We start from the raw sequence: 21,582 nt of genomic DNA, 5'->3' as shown, positions 1-21,582 counted from the left end.
GTAAGACCAGGGTGTAAGAGGCCAGGGGGGTGCAGGTCCACTTCAAGACGGTCACCCATCCACGATTGTTGACATGGTCTTTCTGTACTCCAACTCAACGTCGAAGGCCTTACCACCACCAACTTGGAAGTCGTAGGCAAACTGGCCCAAGCCATGCTGTCCTTCTTCAGGAGACCCACTGCACCGAAGGACAATCTACAAAAGATGGGCAACCATGGGCTGACAGATTCAGAGCTACGCTTGAATCTGCCGGGAGCCGTGTTGAGAACCTATGCACATTGGCTACAAGTGGGCGGGCCTTCAGATCAGGAAGCAGGCCATGCTTTACCAAATCAAATGTAGAGGGCGGGATTTACATCTGTGCTCTCGCTTCCCACTGAAAACAAACCGAAACTCATTTAACAATAGCGTCCTCGAAGCCGACAAAACCACGTAAAGATATTCACATTTTAACTTGTTCTTTTATCATAGAAACGAGTGGGCTTATAACCAAAACGATCCATGTTCTTTGTGGAGAAATATTGTTAGTGGGAATGAAAACATAGGCGCACCACCGGAAGAAGAGGGCTGAAGGCATGTCCAAACCCCGGTTTCCAGTGAGCACGTGTCTAGTTAATTCCCCCCCCCCCCCCCCCCCAGAGTCAAATGCAAAAGTGAAAAACAGCAGAGGGCGCTGTTTTTCCTTTTTATTTTATTTTACGATGGGTTCCCAGATTGGACAAACAGTGGCCGGTTTGTGTCGAGTGGCTGGTCACTAAAATCCAAGAAACATCAGCGTCAACGTTTCTAAGCTCCCACCATCTAAACCGGGAACTTCAACTGCCAGCATACAAACGACACAGGGATTCAGCCACACATCTGCTGATGGAGAGACGCTTAATGAATGGGCCTCCAACGCTGATGCACTGCTCCTGTATGACTCAAAACACCACCCAAGCTTCTACTCTTTCCTTTTGAACACCCACACCAACTCAAACCTGGCCTTTTCCTTGTGCTACATTGCGGACCACACCCCAGAGAGACACATCCTTGACAGGTTCCCCCCGATCACACCACTGACCCCCCAACATCCAGTTCCCTTCACTGGTGCAGCCAGTGACGGCCAAACTGGTCAGAAGATGGAATTTTAGGAAGGCCAACTGGTAGTCATACACAGAAGAGACAGAAAGAAGATCAGTCAGTCCCACGGAAACAGATTCTTCTGATGTGGATGGTGTGAATGTTGTGTACTGCACAGTCCTCATAGGGGCGGCCAAGAAAACCACTGATGGCTTATGAGGGAACAGGCCGGTTTTCATCAGGGACCAGGGAACACTACTCACACAAGACATCAAAGACAGCTTCATGTCAAAGAGAAAGCTGGGGTAGTACTGCTGGACCTTACAGCCGGATAAGTCACTTTCTGGCACCGCAGACTTCAACTGAAGCTGCTGAGGACAATTTCAGATCCTCATATGGTGAAATTCCTCATGGAGATGCTGTCAAACCATAACTCCCATCCTACAGACCAGCGATAGCCAACGTAGTAGGCTTAGAAGACTGAGAAATGGGGTCCCGCAGGGGTCTGTTCTCTCAACAATGCTATTGAACGTCTATATCTATGACCTACCAGCTGCAATATCCAGAGAATATGGTTACACTGATGACCTGGCAATTATGCTGCAACCAGGACATGGGCATCTTGGCTACTTACCTCCTCAGGTGGTGCCTGCAGCTTAGTACTGGCAAGCCATGTCGGCGGCATGCCATCTCAACACAACAGGGAAGCAAAAAAAGGAACTGAACGTGTGTGTTAACATCAATCGTCTGGAGTTCCAAGAAGGCTCAAAGTTTGAAGGACACCGTACTTTTTAAAAAAAACGGTTTGAAAACGTGAGGGCCAAGGTCACATCAAGGGTCTCACTTATCTGACCTCTTTCTGGTACGAGCTAGGGAGCCTCCGCCAACACACTATGAATTTCCACGCAAGCCCTGGTCTTCTCTGCAGCTGGATACTGTGCCCCAACATGGTATAAGAAGCCCAAGTGTCAAATAGGTCAACGTTCCGATCAACGACACTCTCCGGATCATAACCGGCTGCCTGAAGCCCACCGATGTGTCCTGTCTGCCAGTCCTTGCAGGAATTACCTTGGCCGGCCTCTGACGAGAAGCAGCTACCATCAACCTAGCAAGGAAAGCCCAGATAAATGACCGGCATATCCTGCATGACACTACAATGAAAACAGTGCCTCCAAACAGGCCCGCCACCGCTACAATAAGACGGCACAAGAGATCCTCCGTTCCATCATGGAGGATTTGTCTATAAGCGCATGGCTAGCTGCATCCTGGTAGAGGGACTGGGAGTCAGCCGGGACCTCACGTATCCACCGCTACCTCCAGGACCTCCTGGGAGAAGATCTACCACACCGGGCAATGGACTCTGCAGAGCGGTCTGTGTACCGGGGTCGGCTGGTTCAAAACAAGTATGAAGAAAAGTGGGTTTCTGGGAGCCTGAGCCTGAGCCTGAGCAGACTGCCGAACATATGATCACCACCACAGAGCACCTTCAGAGGCCGGCCTCTTTCAAGTGGGACCGGAGACAACTGGCTGCACGACAATGAGTGGGACATTTGAGGTTGATACACGAAAGAAGCAGTAGTAGCAGTAGTAGCAGTAGTAGTAGTAGTAGTAGTAGTAGTAGTAGTAGTAGTAGTAGTAGTAGTAGTAGTAGTAGTAGTAGTAGTAGTAGTAGTAGTAGTAGTGGTGGTGGTGGTGGTGGTGGTGGTGGTGGTGGTGATGGCGGTAGTGGTGGTAGTGGTAATAGTAATACAACTAGTAGTAGTAGTAATAGTAGTAGTAATAATAGTACTACTAGTAGTAGTAGTAGTCGTAGTAGTAGTAGTGGTAGTTGTGGTAACAGTAATACAACTAGTAGTAGTTGTAGTATTACTAGTTTTCATAGTAATTGTAGTATTAGTACCTCCGTCTAAACTGCGGCTCTTGCTGGTGGAGCGCTGGAAGTGGGGGGCGGGCCTGCCGATCTGTGAGCTGGCGCGACGTGATTGGAGGTGAGTCCTCCCGCTGTAGCGGAACTTTGAGCCCAGGTTCAGGAACCGTTTGGGAGGTTCTTCTGGAGCCATCGACCTGACGGACGGACAGACAGACAGACAGACAGACAGACAGACAGACAGACAGACAGATCAGTATGTGTTCTCTCTGTTCCTGTAGAGTTCTAGAAACCGTTTCCCAACGTTGGGGAAATCATGACTTCTCTTCAACGTAATACAGTCCAAGTGGTCATGTAGGTCGTTTCTTTTTTTTCTTTTTTTGAAAAAGTAAAAAAATAGCAGACCCACAAGATCAACGTGTCACATGTAGATCTGCTATTTGTTGTATTAAAAGTATATGATGCATTATGATGCTAATGAAGCATATAATGCTATTTCTAAAATAACATAGTTCACCCAAAAAATGACTAATGACACACCCAATCAAGCCTTGAATTCGTGGATATTTCTTTGTTTTTGTTGCATCCCTAAACCAATAATTTGATGACCGGCGATGACCGGCGAATGCGACAAAAACAAAAACATCTCCATGAATTCAAGGCTTCATGGCGTGTGAAATTGATAGAAAATAAGTCATTTTGGGGGTGAACTACTCCTTTAAGTGGTTAACATTAAAAACGTGTGTGCAATCTGTGCTGATGGCGTGTGCACACATGTGGGGGGTCTTGTGTAAGAACGAGGGGCTGCAAGGGAGCACATTGTTGGGAGCCGCTGGTGTAAATGGCCAAAGGATGTATGTTATATCCTTTACGTCATTGGTTCTCAAAGTGGGGTCCGGGGACCCCCAGGGGTCCTTGAGGGGGTTCCAGGGGGTCCCCAGCTAAATGATGGATAGTTAGGAACCAAATGGACCCTTATGGGTGTGTAACTCTGAGAGTTAAATTAACATTGATTGTACAATATAAATTGGGGTCCCAGAGGTATACATGCCATTAAATGGGGGTCTGTAGCCCTAATGCATGTTAAACTGGGGGCCCTTGAAATCAAAATGGTTGAGAATCACTGCTAGAGCCGTTAAAAATCTTCTCTTATGGGGGTCCCTGGCATATATTTTCAAATGGGGGTCCGCGGGCTAATAAGTGTCAATTTGGGGGTCCTTGACATGAAAAAGTGTGAGAACCACTGCTTTACGTACAGTAGCAGTCGGGGTCCTTGGAATAAAGAAAAAAGTTTGATAACCGCTGGTGCATCAAAGCCTGAGGGCCTTATTTAATTGTTATAGTTGAAAATTCTACTTTCAGAGATGCCGTTTCTGAAGGCTGTCCATTTTGTTCAAACCAATTCCTATCATTAAAGGGATTGTAGGCAACATTAAGCCTAAATTTGAAGAATATTTATTTATATATATATATTGCATTTTTTCCCCTCTATCAGCCACTATATAATGATGCTGGGGTGTTTTCCTGCATTGAAACACAGTCCTCTTTCTGAAATCCGTATTTTCCCTACTATTTATGTTTTGACATCCGGGTATCCGGGACGTAAATGCATGGACGCGCATGTGCGCGCCCGTGCGCGTCCGTGCCCGTGTGAACTGTTCGGGTGAAACCGAATGGGACCGAGTGCAGCCGACAAAAATGGAACGAGCCGCCATTGTTTTCTGTATAGGCAGTTCATACTTCTTACTTTAGGTTTTAAAACGCTATCAAATTTATTTTTTGAGGCACGGAATTTACTTTTAAGATATCGTTTGGATAGAATTTAGTTGTTTAACTTCATATATGTGGTCAATTTATCATGAAAGAGCCTATTTAAAAAAAAAATATCAGAGAACCGGCAGGGGCGGGCAGTGACACACATTGTATCCGAATAAAGCAACCTATCTTCGGCATGGCCCGTTTAGAGGTCCCCCCTGCGTCACCCCCTGGTGGTCGGGGAAACGAACTGCTGATGAGGAGGGGGGGGAGGGGGGGGGAGGGGAGGTGCGGTGTTTGACAACAGTTTTTTTCTTTTTTTTTTCTGAACTTGCCTACAATTCCTTTAAGATATAAAGTAGACAAACGTGCACACGCACGCACGCACGCACGCACGCACACACGCACGCACTTACCTGAAGAATGTGTGGTGTTCCACGCAAACTTTCCAAAGTCGTTTGGCAGATCTGTGGTTCTGAAGCTTAAAGCCAATAGTAGACTGAAACTGTTCAAACTAGAGAGAGAGAGAGAGAGAGGGAGACCAACATTTTACAACCAAACTAAACAGCTAGACTAAAGTGACCCAGACACTGCATAACTGTGTGGGTAGAATAGTCCCCTCTCCTTGGGGTGTCACTATATGTGTATATATATTTATGCACATACAGTACGTGACATTCCTCTGTATTTACCCATCCTATAACAACTAGGAGCAGTGAGCAGCCATTCGCTCGGGATCAATTAGGGGTTAAGAGTCTTGCTCATGGACACACATGGACATATTGCTGGCCTGGAATCCAACCTGGCACAGAGTGCCGTGCTATGAGCTTGTAGATCTGCTATTTTTGAAAAAATCTTGAAAATTTGTGCCAATCTTTGAATATGTGTGTGTGTGTGTGTGTGTGTGTGTGTGTGTGTGTGTGTGTGTGTGTGTGTGTGTGTGTGTGTGTGTGTGTGTGTGTGTTGTTACCTCTCCCGGTGTGATCTTGATATAAAAGTTGTTTCTCTTGTAGGAGATTTTCAAGATTTTAGGCCAGGAGAACCTGTTGATCCGCAGTCTGTCTCTGTAGATCAATAACCCACTGGAACACACCCCCAGCATGATGGCCAAGCCCTCTGAGTCCTGTACACACACACACGCACACGCACACGCACACACATCCGTGCACACGCGCGCACACGCACGCACATACTCAGTTTCATCTCAGAATAGACACATTAATTGCAGGGTCTGATACAGTTTAAGTGTGGGTAATGTTTCATTGTTTTACAGATGATGGAAGTGCAGTTTGCAAACATTCAAATGATAATGTCATAAATCTTAACTCATTCACTGCCATAGGTCGATTTTGACAACTTTTTTCCAAAGGCCCAGACTGCCAAGCACGACTTTGACGACTTTGGACGATTTCTTTTTTTATATGAATAACGTGACATATGTATTTTGTATCAATATTCATTCATTTTCAAAGAAATGAATTAAAATAATATAATATAATAAAATAAATGCATTGATTTATTTTATTGTGGCATTTAATTGGACCAATTGACTTCCCCAATGGACTTCCCTCGAAATTCTGTCCAATAAACGATCAACCGTTTCAACTGCGTGATATTTGTTAACATGTTTGATGCGCTTGACAAAGGGCAGTGTGAACGCAAACCGCACCAAATAAAGAAATGCAACAATGTTGTGCCGGTGAATCGCACCGAGTGTACCGGACCACATGTGTGAATCTGCCCTTAGTGCGTAGAGCAGGGGTGGGTGTGCGCGCGCGCGTACCTTGGCATGATGTAAATCCACTCCATACATGGAAAGTTTCTTAACGTTTGCCAAGAAGAGAAGTTCAGCTTCTGCAGGAGACATTCCTCTACACACACACACGCACGCACGCACGCACGCACGCACGCACGCACGCACGCACGCACGCACGCACGCACGCACGCACGCACGCACGCACACACACACACACACACACACACACACACACACACACACACACACACACACACACACACACACACACACACACACACACACACACACACACACACACACTAGTCATTATGATACATGTTGATTTGCAACTTTTAAACTGTATGCGTTAGTGATGAGCGGCCCGACCCGTAACCCACGGGTCCCGTGGGTAAACCCGCGGCGCGGGTGGTCGAGTCAGGATTTCAGAGGCAATTATGCAGGCTGCGGGTGAGCGGGTCAGCCGCTCTCACGCGCAAAAATGAAAAAAAAAATCACATGCTCTTGTTTTGTCTTTTATATAAGAATAATAACAATGAAATAGTTTGAATACACTTGGGGTGTATTTTCTAACCTTCATGATTTTACAGAATTATAGGTACGACCCGCGGGGCTCAACCCGCCCGCGTTGAGCCATAGATTTATATGTGGGTTCGTGGGGCGGGTTGAGGCAGGTTGGGTTCCGTGGCGGGGCGGGGCGGGTCATGAAAAAACCCGACCTGCACATCACTAGTATGCGTCTTTATGTGCTTGCGAGTGTTGTTAATGAAAACCATAGGGAGGTGTTCATTCTCGAGGTCGGCTGTACCTTTGATTACAGCTTAAGAGGAAGCCTTTCTGACCAAAGTGATAAAATATCTTCAGCTAGAGCCGACCATCTCTCAGCTAGGCTACAGATGTAAACTTTTTGTTTTTTAGCTTCGGGAGCCTAGGGCACGTGCACAAGTTGGTTGTGAGGGGCCTTCATGGCCGGCCTCTCTCAAACAGTTACAAACAGCAAGGTACTGCTCAGTATCAGTGATTATAGGAAGACGCTCAATTTGGAGGAGGCGTTGTTTCCTTTATCCATGATTGATGCCTGCTGTGTCTGACAAGTACTGTATGTCAACAATGTTCTGCCTTATAGGCACTTTGTAACTAGTTGTTTTCCTATTGTCTGACTGCACTGGCAGTGTTTGCAGTGTTAATGTCCTTTCTACAAGGCATTCTTTATGTGGACATACAATATTTCAAGTGCGTGTGTGTGTGTGTGTGTGTGTGTGTGTGTGTGTGTGTGTGTGTGACAGAAGTAACATAAATGTCTGGATACTATGCTGCCCTGCCAAGGCAGAGTGCAGTAACTACGAAAACAAAAATCACTGAAAAATGGGTTTAAAATTGATTCAACTGGTCAGCCAAATGAGATATTGGCATATAAGTGATATTACACTAATTGTACATATGTTCTTGAGGTTATTGTTTATCCCCCAACATCACAAAGGCTAATTTGACCTTTGGGCAACCCAAATAAGTCGGTGTGTCCAAAAACGTAGTTACTGCTCTTTGGCTTGGCAGGGCAGTATGGGTATGTGACTGTGTCTACGATTATTTTTGGGCTCTATGCACAACAGCCATATTGGCCAGAAATTGGGCCTCTTCCTTACTTCAAAGGTATAATATAAATAAACTTGTATTGTTTTAGTTTGACCATCAGTGGCATAATGAGAGTGAAACAGGCTGGCTTGCGAGGCTAGCATTGAAGGGATCTCATCTTCACAGTGGTCATATGTGAACATCATTCACAGATCTGTACAACATCCCTCCTGTAAGAAACCGTAGCAACATGTTCTGAAGATCAGCCAAACTGTAAAAACGGAATGTAATGCTATTGGCTGAAACTGCAGCGTGGGAGGGCCTTCACTCGGTAGAACCAGTAGAAACCCTAGAAACATACCCTACTTTGGGACCATAATTTACCAAAACGCTTTCATAGTGTGTGTGTGTGTGTGTGTGTGTGTGTGTGTGTGTGTGTGTGTGTGTGTGAGAGTGTGTGTGTGCGCGTGTGCGTGTGTGTGCGTGCGTGCATGTGCGTGCGTGCATGTGTACTAACTTGCAGTTCTTGTGCAGTTCCATGATCTTGTCTTCTATCTCCTTGCTTTGGTTTGGAGCAAACTGAAGGTCACTGAGGTAGTTTGACCCCTCTGATGACCCCGCCTCCTCTGAAACAATACAAACAATCTGGTTCTCAAAGTGGGGTCTGGGGACCCCCAAGGGCCCTTGAGGGGTTCCAGGGGGTCCCCAGCAAAATGACGAAGGGTTTAAACCCTTTATTAAAAAATAGCAGATCTACAAGCTCAACATGTGTCACGATGTGACATTGTGAGCTTATAACGGCATTTTCCACATCTTTTTCTTTGGACAAATGATAGTAATCATCTATCAAGGAGGTCCCTGGCACAAATTATTTTCAGATCCGCGGCCATATACATTACATTTGGCGGTCCTGGTTTCGGACCCAATAGCAGCCAATAGTGACCCCCGATTCATACAGTAAATACAGCGTTAATGCACTGTCTATGTAGCCGAGTGTTTCATGCTTTTCCTTAGCGCCGTGAAGCTGGACCGCAAAAAGCGTAGCTTCAAAACCAGTGGTGTAAAGTAACTACGTGCATGTACTCAAGTACTGTACTTAAGTACAATTTCGAGGTATTTTTACTTTACAGGAGTGTTTCCAATTTTCAATACTTTTACTTCTACTCCACTACCTCTCAGAGGCAAATATTGTACTTTTACTCCACTACAAATATTTGAAAACTTGAGTTACCAGTTACTTTGCAGATATAAATTATTATATTATAAAACATACATTAACCACTTCATCCCTATTTTATACGTTGGCCATTTGAAAATAGCCGATCTACAAGCTCATAACGCGTCGCATCGCGACGCGTTGTGAGCTTATAGATCTGCTATTTTCAAACATTTTAGTACTTTTACTTTTGGTATTTAAAGTATATTTTGATACCAATACTTTTGTACTACTTTTGTACTACTACTCAAGTAACATTTTGAACACAGGCCTTTTACTTGTAACAGAGTCTTTTTATATTGTGGTATTGCTACTTTTAATTAAGTAAAATATCTGAGCACTTCTTCCACCAGTGCTGAACGTTGAAGCTAGTGTGAAGCTAGTGCACTAGCCCCACAGCTTAAATTGTAGTTCTCCCAATTTAGTCGTTATGCTAATAAACTCTTCCCACTGATCGCCACTGCTGTTGTACCCTACTGACTCACCTGCCAGTAAGGAGCCCCCTCTGGGAGGACGTAGGGCCTCCTGGTGTAAAGTAACAAGTACATTTACTCAAGTACTGTACTTAAGTACAATGTTTTGGTACTTTTACTTTACTGGAGTATTTCCAACTGTCTATAGTTTTACTTCTACTCCACTATATCTCGGAGGCACATATTGTACTTTTACTGCACTACAATTATTTGATAACTTTAGTTACTAGTTGCTTTGCAGATATACATTATTACATTATAAAACATACATTACCCACTTTAGCCTCATTTTATACCTATATACCTTCATACTATATCTAAAAGCTCACAACGCATCGCATTGTGATGCGTTGTGAGCATGCAGATCTGCAATTTTCAAAAATGTTGGTACTTTTACTTTTGGTACTTGAAGTACATGTTGATACCAATACAATTGTACATTTACTCAAGTTAATTTTGAATTCCGGACTTACTTGTAACGGAGTACTTCTACATTGCGGTATTGTTACTTTTACTTAAGTAAACTATTTGAGTACTTTTTCCACCACTGCTGAACAGGCACCACTTGAGTTACGTGCATTCATTATAGCCAGTATTGTTACCTATATCATAATCTCCCAGCTCTGATTGGGCTGTGTAGGAACCCAGGATGGTGTGAGTGGCAAACGAACAAGGAAGTCGACCCGAAACGATGTCTTGCCTTATCTGTAGACATAAATAATACCTAAACACACACACACACACACACACACACACACACACACACACACACACACACACACACACACACACACACACACACACACACACACACACACACACACACACACACACACATTTTAACCATTTATTTATGTCCACATAAAGGATAATACATACAGGGACACAAATATTAAAGGTGCAGTAGGGTTACATTCACAAAATCATGGCAGATGTCTTCATGATACAATAGGCATGTCACTCAGTACTCTACGGGTATAAGTAACAGCGTCTCCGCCATATGTGGCGACTGCCAATTATAGCGGATATAGCACAACACTTTGCCAGCCTTTTTGCCTCCTTTTTGGGCATGCTAAGTTGTTGAAGCCCTCTAACAACTAGTCTGTGTATGTCCCAGGCTGCCGAATATAAAGACAAATAGTCTGCACCTATAACCTAGCTCTGAGATGGTATGTAGGAGTGGTTGGTATTTAATGACCGTGGTCATAAAGGCCTCCTCTAGGCTAAGGTCAAAGGTGCATGCTATCTCTAACACAGACAGACACTTCCCTGGACTCTTCATTCACCACAACAACATCTGGTGTATTAGCTGTCAAAGATGTCTGGGTTACACACACACACACACACACACACACACACACACACACACACACACACACACACACACACACACACACACACACACACACACACACACACACACACACACACACACACACACACACACACACACACTGGCTGTGGTTAGTTAGCAGTACTAACACAAACTGAACTTTCATGAAGTTAATTCATTTATTTCACAATATTTTGGCTGTGATTGACAGGTGGGTGGGGCTACCTGGTGATGTCTTCAGACAGGTGGGAGGGGTCAGGATAAAACTTCACATTAAAGGAGAAGATCCAGGGAACGCCTGAGAGACAAACACAGAGGAACTGTTTAACGTGGTTAACTAGCATCCTATAAGTACTAGTACAGTTAACTAGTAGCCTATATAACTACCCATACAGTTAACTCATTTAGTAGCATATAACTACCCATACAGTTAACTCATTTAGTAGCCTATAACTACCCATACAGTTAACTCATTTAGTAGCCTATAACTACCCATACAGTTAACTCATTTAGTAGCCTATAACTACCCATACAGTTAACTCATTTAGTAGCCTATAACTAGTTAACTCATTTAGTAGCCTATAATTACCCATAGTTAACTCATTTAGTAGCCTATAATTACCCATACAGTTAACTCATTTAGTAGACTATAATTACCTATACAGTTAGTAGCCTATAACTACCAGTACAGTTAACTAGCCTCCAACTAACAGTACAGTTAACTATTAGGCTACAACTACTACATTTTTTAGATTATACTGTTTAGACTGATGCTAGGTTCTTGGTGTACCTATTATCCTAAATGACTGAGGCACTACATTGTCCCCATGCATTTGATGTAAACAAATAGTTCCAGTCCTTAATTCTGCCTGGGTGTCACTGTAAAATACTCTCTTTAACACGGATAGCTCCAATCCTTGATTCAGATTGGCTGAGTGATGTGCTGAACTACTTGATAACATACGCCTATGACCGCTTGCATCACTATCACTGCATGTGCCTACGTCTTCACTGTGCCGTTCCATGGATGTATCACCATTTGTTATTTAGTTTTTCGTATGTCAAGGCAAGAGGAGTGTTCCTTTTCGTCCTGTATAAGTGCAAGGTTTTTCAAATCACTTTAAAACAAGGCAGATATACCACGACACGTACCGCTTGGTACATGCGGTACCTTCATGCATTTGCAACTTCTTGGTTTATCCTGGCGTCTTTCTTGTAGAAAGAATTTGTGTAGTGAAACTGTTATTAAAAGCAGTTTTCATTGGGACGTGTCTATGATTTTCATGCATATATTTGGGAACAATTAGAGAAAAGCAATAAGCCATGAAAGACTGTGGTTTACCCTACTTTTAGAATGGGTAAGGGCGTTGGAGGTGCCTTCTAAACCAGTAGTTCTCAAACTTTTTAGTAATTCAAAATGACTAATTATTACTAATTATTTCAAGATTCAAAAAATAATAATCAAAAATGGCAGAAGCTCACAGCGCGGCACAAAGTGACGCACTGTGAGCTTGTACATCTGCTATTTTTGAATAGCACATGGATGCTTTCCCGACTTTATTGGGCCATGGCCAGAAAATAAAGAAACAAAAAAATTAACAAAAAAGAAAAAGCAATTTAAGTCATCGTTTTTGGATTGAAAAGTATCGGTTCTGAGCACCATTTAGGCATCGGCACCATTTAAAAAACCCAATTGATACCCATCCCTATGCGTGTGTGTGTGTGTGTGTGTGTGTGTGTGTGTGTGTGTGTGTGTGTGTGTGTGCGCGTGTGCGTGCATGTGCGTGACTAACCTCGGAGTTGTCTCTTCATTTCCTTGACGGGATCCAACCAGATCTGCAGGACAACACATCTGTCAATCATTAACATCTGGATAACAGACAGACAGACAGACAGACAGACAGACAGACAGACAGACAGACAGACAGACAGACAGACAGACAGATAGATAGATAGATAGATAGATAGATAGATAGATAGATAGATAGATAGATAGATAGATAGATAGATAGATAGATAGATAGATAGATTTATTGTTTTACTTTCTTATATCTGTATGTAATATGGACCCCCTGAGTGTCTGGAATAAAGTTTGAATTGAATTGAATTGAATTGAATTGAATTGAATTGAATTGAATTGAATTGAATTGAATTGAATTGAATTGAATTGAATTGAATTGAATTGAATTGAATTGAATTGCATTGCATTGCATTGAATTAGATAGATAGATAGATAGATAGATAGATAGATAGATACCTTGTTATTGTCTATGTCTCTGAAGCTTATAGCAAAGTAATCTTTCTCCAACAGGTTCAGGTAATCACACACCTTCAGAAATAATACATAGCCTCTGTCTCGCTTCTGCACACACGCACGCACGCACGCACGCACGCACGCACGCACGCACGCACGCACGCACGCACGCACGCACACACACACACACACACACACACACACACACACACACACACACACACACACACACACACACACACACACACACACACACACACACACACACACACACACACACACACACACACAATTTCAATTATTAATACATTATCACAAAAACATTATTACCATCATAAATGATCCAGTATTAGTATATAAAAGTATTCAGTAGTAGTAGCGGTACCTCTACAGTACAGCAGTATAACGTATTATCCAGCAGAGTGACTTTAACTTGTACTGTCCTGAACATTAGAGGAGTTCTGCCTGGAGACCGAGCGATACGACTGGTGGACGACAGGTGACTGCCAGTGTCCTCGGCCAATGAGTTTTGCCCATAGTTGTGGGATGCCCCGCCCTCACCAGTCTGAAATTGAAAAAGGAGGAAGAGTCATGTTTCACTGGTATTAAACAGTGGTGTAAAGTAACTAAGTACATGTACTCAAGTACTGTACTTAAGTACAATTTTGAGGTATTTTTACTTTACTGGAGTATTTCCAATTTTCAATACTTTTACTTCTACTCCATCTCAAAGGCAAATATGTAGTCGCGATGCGACACGTTGTGACCTTGTAGATCGACTATTTTCAAATAGCCTAGGTATAAAATAAGCCTAAAGTGGTTAAAGTATGTTTTAAAATATAATAATGAATATCTGCAAGTAAGTAACTAGTGACTAAAGTGTTCTAATAATTGTGGTGAGGTAAAAGTACAATATTTGCCTTTGAGATGGAGGGGAGTCAGTTTGTTTTGGGTGGTCTGAAGCTTTTGTTTGTAGTGACATTGAGGTGTTGGGTGCAAGCATAATCAAAATGTCACTGAATGAGTCTTTAGTGCCCTCTTGTTGAAAAAAGAGGAAATCCTGCCCAAAAATGTTGTTCTTTGATTGACTTTTCTTGATAACTTTTGATGCCATTTTTCAACTTGTCAGTTTGTTATCAAGTATACAGCCAAAGTTCGGACACCAGGGAGCCGAGGATTCCGATTGGTCTGTGGGCTGGGCGGGACCAGAGCCTATCAATGTAAAATTCAAGTCACTTCCCTTTCTACAGTGATTTGATAACAGGTTACGTTCTGAAACCAGGCTCAAAGGGAAGACTCCCAGACTGAAAAGTGAGGTGGAAAAAACTAAACAAAAACAACACAATAACAAAAACGCTGAACTGCTCCTAAACAAATGTGGCAGGGTCCTAGCGCCTGAGGATATATTGGAAAGCATCAACAGTGTTGTCAGAAACATCATTTATTATGGGGTGGCCATAGCTGAGTGGTTAGTAAGCCCGCCTAGAGAGCCAGAGTCCCTGGTTGCCCCAGGTACGATTCCAGGCCAGGCCAGCAAATGTGTCGATGAAATGAAATTTGTCCCTCAGCAAGACTCTTAACCCCTAATTGCTCACAGGCCCTCATTGGAAACAAGACCACAAGGACTTCCATGAACGGACCTGTTAAAGGAATTATCCTTATCCTTATTCACTTTAAAATAAATGAATAAATGCAGTTCCGGTGCCTATGTCATTGCCTATGGGGGCAGACACTAAACATGTGTTTTAAGAAGTTGAAAAAAAACACATTCATGTTGGTTGTTATTGTGAAAAATATACCAGTGACAGATTATATCATCATATATCAAGATTACATCTCCCCGTCTGGCCAGCTCTTTCCTAAACAGAAAATACATTTTTAGGTATAGGTTGTCAATGTCATCCAATCAGTAGAGAGAACCCATTCATCAGCTTAAATTTGATAGTGTTCCAGTTCCAATTTTGTCTGCTCATTTCTTTGTTTCATCACTTCCAATTTCACTTGTTTATCCATTATCCTGTATGAGTTCTATGTCCTATCCTTACTGAATATTGTCACTGTCCGGCAAACACTCCAAATATTGTGTATATAGTCCACTACGATTATTTGAAAACTTTAGCTACAAGTTACTTTGTTCGGTTTGAAAATAGCCGATCTACAAGCTGACAATGCCTTGCAATGAGATGCATTGTGAGCTGGTAGATCTGCTATTTTCAAAAAAAGTTTTTTAATCTTGTGAACATGGTGCATAATGAGTACTTTTACTTTTGGTACTTTAAGTACATTTTGATGCCAATCACTGGTAGGTTTCTGAACTATCCACAGCCCTCCTCTGAGACACAGAGTGAGTAGGCAGAAATGGTGCCGTCTTATAATCAATGTGTATATAACCCTGAAAATGGGTGAAAGTCAAAGTTAGTAAAGCCAAATTCCAATACTCAAATTTCTGCCTCCTCCTCTGTCCTACAGCATGTCAGTGTTACGGTGAAATTGGAGACCGGCTGAAACATGTGACCATCTTGTGGACTCATGACGTCAGCGTCCGAACATTAATCACTGCTTAAAATCTTCTGTCCTGATTGTACAGTATGAGATTGGTATCCTGACCTGAAAAGTTATTTTCTGTTTATTAAAGAGCTGGAGAGACCCCGTGTTACTGAACAAACACTTTATAGCATACATGGGCAACGGGCGGCCCGGCGGCCACATGCGGCCCCCACCTTCACTTGATGTGGCCCGCAGGTTAATATCAGAATACTGATATATTATTGATTTCAGCTGTTACAATTCCAAACATGCAAACATGACCCGCTTTAATTACTTCAGTCTATATTAATAGTTTAATGACTAGTATATTAAAATGCTGTTGTCCTTTTTATGTCCAATGTATTTGTATTTAAGTTCATGAAGTTAACACAAGTATAACTAAATGCATTTGAAATAAATAAAAATGTAATAAAAAATTGCCAAAATAGCAGGTACAAGCTCAAAACGTGTCGCACTGCGACACCTTTTGAGCTTGTATATTGGCTATTTTGGCTACTTTTGTGTGACATAGAATGTCGAAGTACAGCATTAATTTATGAAGAAAGTTAAAATACAGAGATACATGGTTTCTGCCCGACAACAACAATATGCAATGTGGCCCTATGGAGTGAGTGTGGAAATACTATGAGAATATTTCATAGTTATTTTAACAGAAACAAAATGTGTGTGTGTGTGTGTGAGTGTGAGTGTGAGTGTGAGTGTGAGTGTGAGTGTGAGTGTGAGTGTGAGTGTGTGTGTGTGTGTGTGTGTGTGTGTGTGTGTATGTGTGTGTACCACATAATGAATCACGTCTACCTGTTTGGGCGTGGAGTGGGCGGCAGCTTCAGGAAAACACTCCGCCGCTGTGGGTGTGGCCTGGCTGGCCTCCTGCGGTTCGCCGGGCTCTGTTGTCATGGCGATTCACCTGAACGACACACATAGGGTCACACAGCTCAGTTGAGCCCGATCCATACTTTGTCAGACAACGGCGAAAATAGCCAATCTACAAGGTCACAACGACATGCATTAGGGCTACTAGACCCCCATTTAAAGGCATTTATATCTCTGGGACCCCAATTTATATTGGAAAATCAATGTTAATGTAATTCTGAGAGTGTACAAATGGGTTCACTCTCAGAGTTACAGACCCATAAGGGTCCATTTGGTTCCTATTAGCTGGGGACCCCCTGGAACTCCCTCAAGGACCACTGGTGGTCCCCGGACCACTGGTTGAAAACCACTGGTGTAGACGCTCGACAAAGCCGGATGCACCACCGTGGAGTTGAACCGCCCTCCGCGGTGAAGGGCAGGCACTTTACCAGCGCGCCACCTGAGCACCTGGATCTAACAGTGTTGACTGAGTGAGTGACGACACTATAGGTCGTTCTTTCTTCCTGTCGTTTCTGCATTCTTTCTTTCTTTCTTTCTTTCTTTCTTTCTTCCTGCAATAGGGAGTGAGCAGCAGCAGGGTTGGATCAGATGCAGATCATCATTGAACTCTCTGCACTGACATAACCTCATCACTCTGACCCTATTGTGTTGCCGTGGCAACGACCTATTGACCCTATAAGCTGTCAGAGAGAGAGAGAGAGAGAGAGAGAGAGAGAGAGAGAGAGAGAGAGAGAGAGAGAGAGAGAGAGAGAGAGAAAGACTCCCATATCTGCATGAAGTACACAGATGTGCAAACACAGCAGTGAGATGGGTGAGCATGTTGTGACAGGAGAAGATGAGGCAAATGCAATACCACCACCTTAAGAGCTAAATCATTATTTGTATTCCTGCAATGTCTGCCTCAAGTTGACCTCAGAAAGAGAACTGCTTTGACATTATTACTTACATTACATACATTATTGTCACTGTTGGGTGGAAACCTTGTACGTCCAAAACCGTTCCTTTTTAATATTATGAAGAAAAATAGTAAAGATCTACAAGCCCACAACGTGTCGAATCGCGACGCCGTTGTGAGGTTGTAGATCGGTTGAAGATCGGTTGTTTACACTACTTTTGTGCGACACTCTTGAATGAAGTAGGGAAGTAATACAAAAAAAACATTAAAAAGTGGAGAAAAGGAGATACAACGTTTTGGCCGGACCGCAACGATATGAACATTATCAACTATCCTTAAACGTAATAAAATAAATGCTGCTTTTTGTGTGTTTCAAATACTTTAGAAAAATGTCCATTTGTCCCAAAAAGGTTTTTATACCAAATGCAAATCCTGAAAATGTTTCTGTTATTTGTTTCAAAATAGATTCATACAGAGCTATACCCTTGGCCTAACATGTGTAGGCCTATAGAGCTGTTTCTAACAGCAAATTGACAATTGTGTGGTTTTGTTGGACGGTTATTTTTGCGACTTTTACGCAACAGCGTCATACGATAAAGTATAAAATAGGGTTTTAATGAATGAAAAAAGAAACACCCAAAAACTATAAATATAGAGTTGTCTGCTTGACAGTGACGGTAACATTGTAGAGCTGAGTTTGACACAGAAGACAGAAGTAGTACTCAGAAGAAGTAAAAGTAGCAATACAACACCACAATGTTGGGATACTCTGTTACGAATAAAGGCCCCGTATCAAAATGTAGTTAAATTACCAAGATGAAATAGAGAGGCACTATTAATCGGTCATCATATCGGTATCGGGCGGCCTATGTTGGCCATCAGTAGCGAACCGATGTCAAAATAATATATCGGTTTCAGCCAATATATTATTTCATAATAATTAATTGTGTTTGAATGGGAAGCTGAACAAGCCTTTTGTGATGATGAAGGCTGCAGGTTAAATCAGTGTTTTTCTGGGGAAGCTTTCAAAAGGGTCTACACGTTGGAACATGTTTAAATACAAATACTACATTCAAGCTGTTTATGTTGGGATATCCTGTATTAAAATGGGCTTAGCCCATTAAGACCGGTAACGCATCTGTTCGCACCACTTTTTAACTTTAATTATTTATACTTCAAAAATAGCAGATACACAAGCTCATAGTGCGGCACCGAGTGCCGCGCTATGAGCTTGTAGATCTGCTACTTTTGAAAAAAAAGTGAAAATGTGTGCAAATCTTTAAATATAAACTTTTTTTTAAAGCGAACATTTGTAACTCAAATCTTTGCTTCTGGGGGTCCCTGGAACTAAATATTTAGAGATGAGGGTCCGCGGCCAAATACATATCATTTTGGGTGGTTCTTGACATGAAAAAGTTCCAGCACCACTGATATAGAAACATACTCTAAACATTTTTAGATATGTATTTGGCCCGCGGACCCCCATCTCAAAATGTTTTGTTCCAGGGACACCCAGATTTTCACGATAAAAAAAAAAATAGCGGATCTACAAGCTCATAGCACGGCACTCGGTGCCACGCTATGAGCTTGTATATCTGCTATTTTTGAATAGCCCCAAGAAAAAATTATGGATGTAGCAGATCTGCAAGCTCAAAACGTCACACATGGTGATCTCACGCAGATCTGCTGTTTTCCACCATATTTGAAATAGGGCTTAAGCGGCATAATTCAAAATGTATTTTTGGAGTGCCGCACCACAAGTGTGCAACTAAGTATGAATCAGGCTTGATAAATACCTGAGTACATATGAGTACTTCTACCAGATTAAACCAAAGTACACTTTTATCAGTACAGTATGTTGCAGTGGCCTGGTGTGACCCTTCCCTACCAGTTCAATCAACATCTGTGTGTTTTTATAATATACATTAAGAACGTAACATATTTGAATGCTAGATAGCTAAATAGCTAGATATATCTATAGATAGATAGATAGATTGACAGATATATCGATAGATCGATAGATAGATAGATAGATAGCTAGATAGATAGATTGACAGATATATCGATAGATAGATAGATAGATAGATAGCTAGCTAGATAGATAGATAGATAGATAGATAGATAGATAGATAGATAGATAGATGTGTCTTGTCATGCCAATGACGACCCAGACAGAAAGACGGACAGACAGGCAGAGAGATTAGGTTTAGAGGGACACAATGTAGCATAATATGTTTCTATTGCCCTGATGTGGGTCAAATCTCTCTCTCTCTCTCTCTCTCTCTCTCTCTCTCTCTCTCTCTCTCTCTCTCTCTCTCTCTCTCTCTCTCTCTCTCTCTCTCTCTCTCTCTCTCTCTCTCTCTCTCTCTCTCTCTCTCTCTCTCTCTCTATCATCCCTTCTTCTCTTCCTCCTGCATAGCTCTAGGTGGAGGTCACGTGATTCTCCTCGAGGCCCCGGGCCGCGGGCCGCCGGGCAACACTTTTCGGTGCTACCGGCCCCCCCCCCCCCCCCCCCCCCCCCCCCCCACGGTTAGTAAACTAACCAGCCAGGGTCACACATATCGGTGTGACAGTGCAGCCGGTAGAATGCAGCGTCACTGCAGGCAGGCAGCGGGACGAGAGAGCCGGGCCGGGCGTGGCGACGACACACACCACGCGACACACACCGACACAGTCCATTTAAAACGTAACAAGCACTATACATGCATTACAAAAATAATAATTCATACCCCCTCAATTGTTCCTATTTTCGCCTCTCTCTCTCTCTCTCTCTCTCTCTCTCTCTCTCTCTCTCTCTCCGTCTCTCTTTCTCTCTCTCTCTCACCTTTCTTCTTTAAATCACCGTTTCTCAACGTCGCGTCCGCGGACCACCGGGGGTCCAGCATGGAACATTCTAGGGGGGTCTATAACTCTGAGAGTGTACAAGTGGCTCCGTTCGCTTCCGTTTGTTCCACTCAGAGACTTTGCATTAACGCTGTCCAGAGAAAATGATAAAAGATGCAAATGTGTGGTCCGTTATGCTCTCTCTCTCTCTCTCTCTCTCTCTCTCTCTCTCTCTCTCTCTCTCTCTCTCTCTCTCTCTCTCTCTCTCTCTCTCTCTCTCTCTCTCTCTCTCTCTCTCTCTCTCAAAGACAATAGCCTAATAACAGCATAAACGTGCGATATGATGATGTTTTACCTTCGTGTCTCCGTCGCGTGCAGCTGTCTGTCTGTCTGTCGCTCGGAGCGACTCGCTCCGCATCAGAACGTCAGACAGGGTGTGTATCTCTGCTGCTCAGCATAGCGGTGTTTCTGTGACTGTGTGTGTGTGTGTGTGTGTGTGTGTGTGTGTGTGTGTGTGTGTGTGTGTGTGTGTGTGTCTCTCACTGCGTCACGCCGGTGGAATTATGGGAAACATCCAGCCGCTGCACATCATCACGAGATTAGATGCGGGATTAAGAGCAGAGATCAGAGGTGTGTGCGTGCGTGCGTGCGCGTGTGCGTGTGTTTTCTGGGACACATGTATGTCTTTGTCTTTGTGACATTAGGGTTGCAGCTATTGATATTATTATTATTACTATTACCCTTATTATTATTATTATTATTATTACCCTTATTATTATTATTATTATTATTATTATTATATTATATTCATATTCTATTAAAATGTTACATTATCATTATTATTATATTATTATTCATATTATAATGATATACTCATAGATATATATTCATCGTCACCACGGGGGAGCGTGGCATAGTAGCGCAGACATGTTTGTTTTGGGCAATGTTAAGTCAACCTGGTTCCGCTGCTACCAAAAGACACTTGTTAACTCCCCTTCAGGATTTTTGGCACGCTCTATAGCTGCTATACCTTGGTGGTAGCTAATAGGGATCCGAATAAAGAATCAAGAGGTGAGGGACAACAATCTAAATTAAATAAGCTTGACAAAGAGAACATAAAAAGATCACGTTATCTACATATATTAAATTTACAATTTAGGCA

At 42.8% G+C, this 21,582-nt stretch overlaps 1 protein-coding gene across 2 annotated transcripts in view; it reads right to left on the bottom strand.

Moving 5' to 3' along the window:
- LOC311041083 (band 4.1-like protein 3) overlaps nt 1-20,855 on the bottom strand; it is a 59,649-nt gene extending 38,794 nt beyond the window's left edge. For both annotated transcript variants that reach the window (XM_084051528.1, XM_084051529.1), the window contains exons 1-12: nt 20,776-20,855; nt 16,628-16,736; nt 13,671-13,850; nt 13,289-13,393; nt 12,825-12,867; nt 11,257-11,329; nt 10,301-10,422; nt 8,527-8,635; nt 6,465-6,552; nt 5,652-5,804; nt 5,098-5,195; nt 2,960-3,123 (exon numbers count right to left, since the gene is read on the bottom strand). In XM_084051528.1, coding sequence (XP_083907654.1) covers nt 2,960-3,123; nt 5,098-5,195; nt 5,652-5,804; nt 6,465-6,552; nt 8,527-8,635; nt 10,301-10,422; nt 11,257-11,329; nt 12,825-12,867; nt 13,289-13,393; nt 13,671-13,850; nt 16,628-16,726 — 1,234 coding nt within the window. In that variant the 5' untranslated portion in view covers nt 16,727-16,736; nt 20,776-20,855. The remainder of the gene's footprint in view (nt 1-2,959; nt 3,124-5,097; nt 5,196-5,651; nt 5,805-6,464; nt 6,553-8,526; nt 8,636-10,300; nt 10,423-11,256; nt 11,330-12,824; nt 12,868-13,288; nt 13,394-13,670; nt 13,851-16,627; nt 16,737-20,775) is intronic.
- Between the last annotated feature and the right edge of the window lie 727 nt (nt 20,856-21,582).

This window comes from Gymnoscopelus microlampas (assembly GCF_963454915.1).
Source record: "Gymnoscopelus microlampas genome assembly, chromosome: 24".
Lineage (NCBI taxonomy): Eukaryota > Metazoa > Chordata > Actinopteri > Myctophiformes > Myctophidae > Gymnoscopelus > Gymnoscopelus microlampas.
The sequence above is the reverse complement of the archived record's forward strand: the minus strand, read 5'-3'. Positions and strand labels throughout refer to the sequence as shown.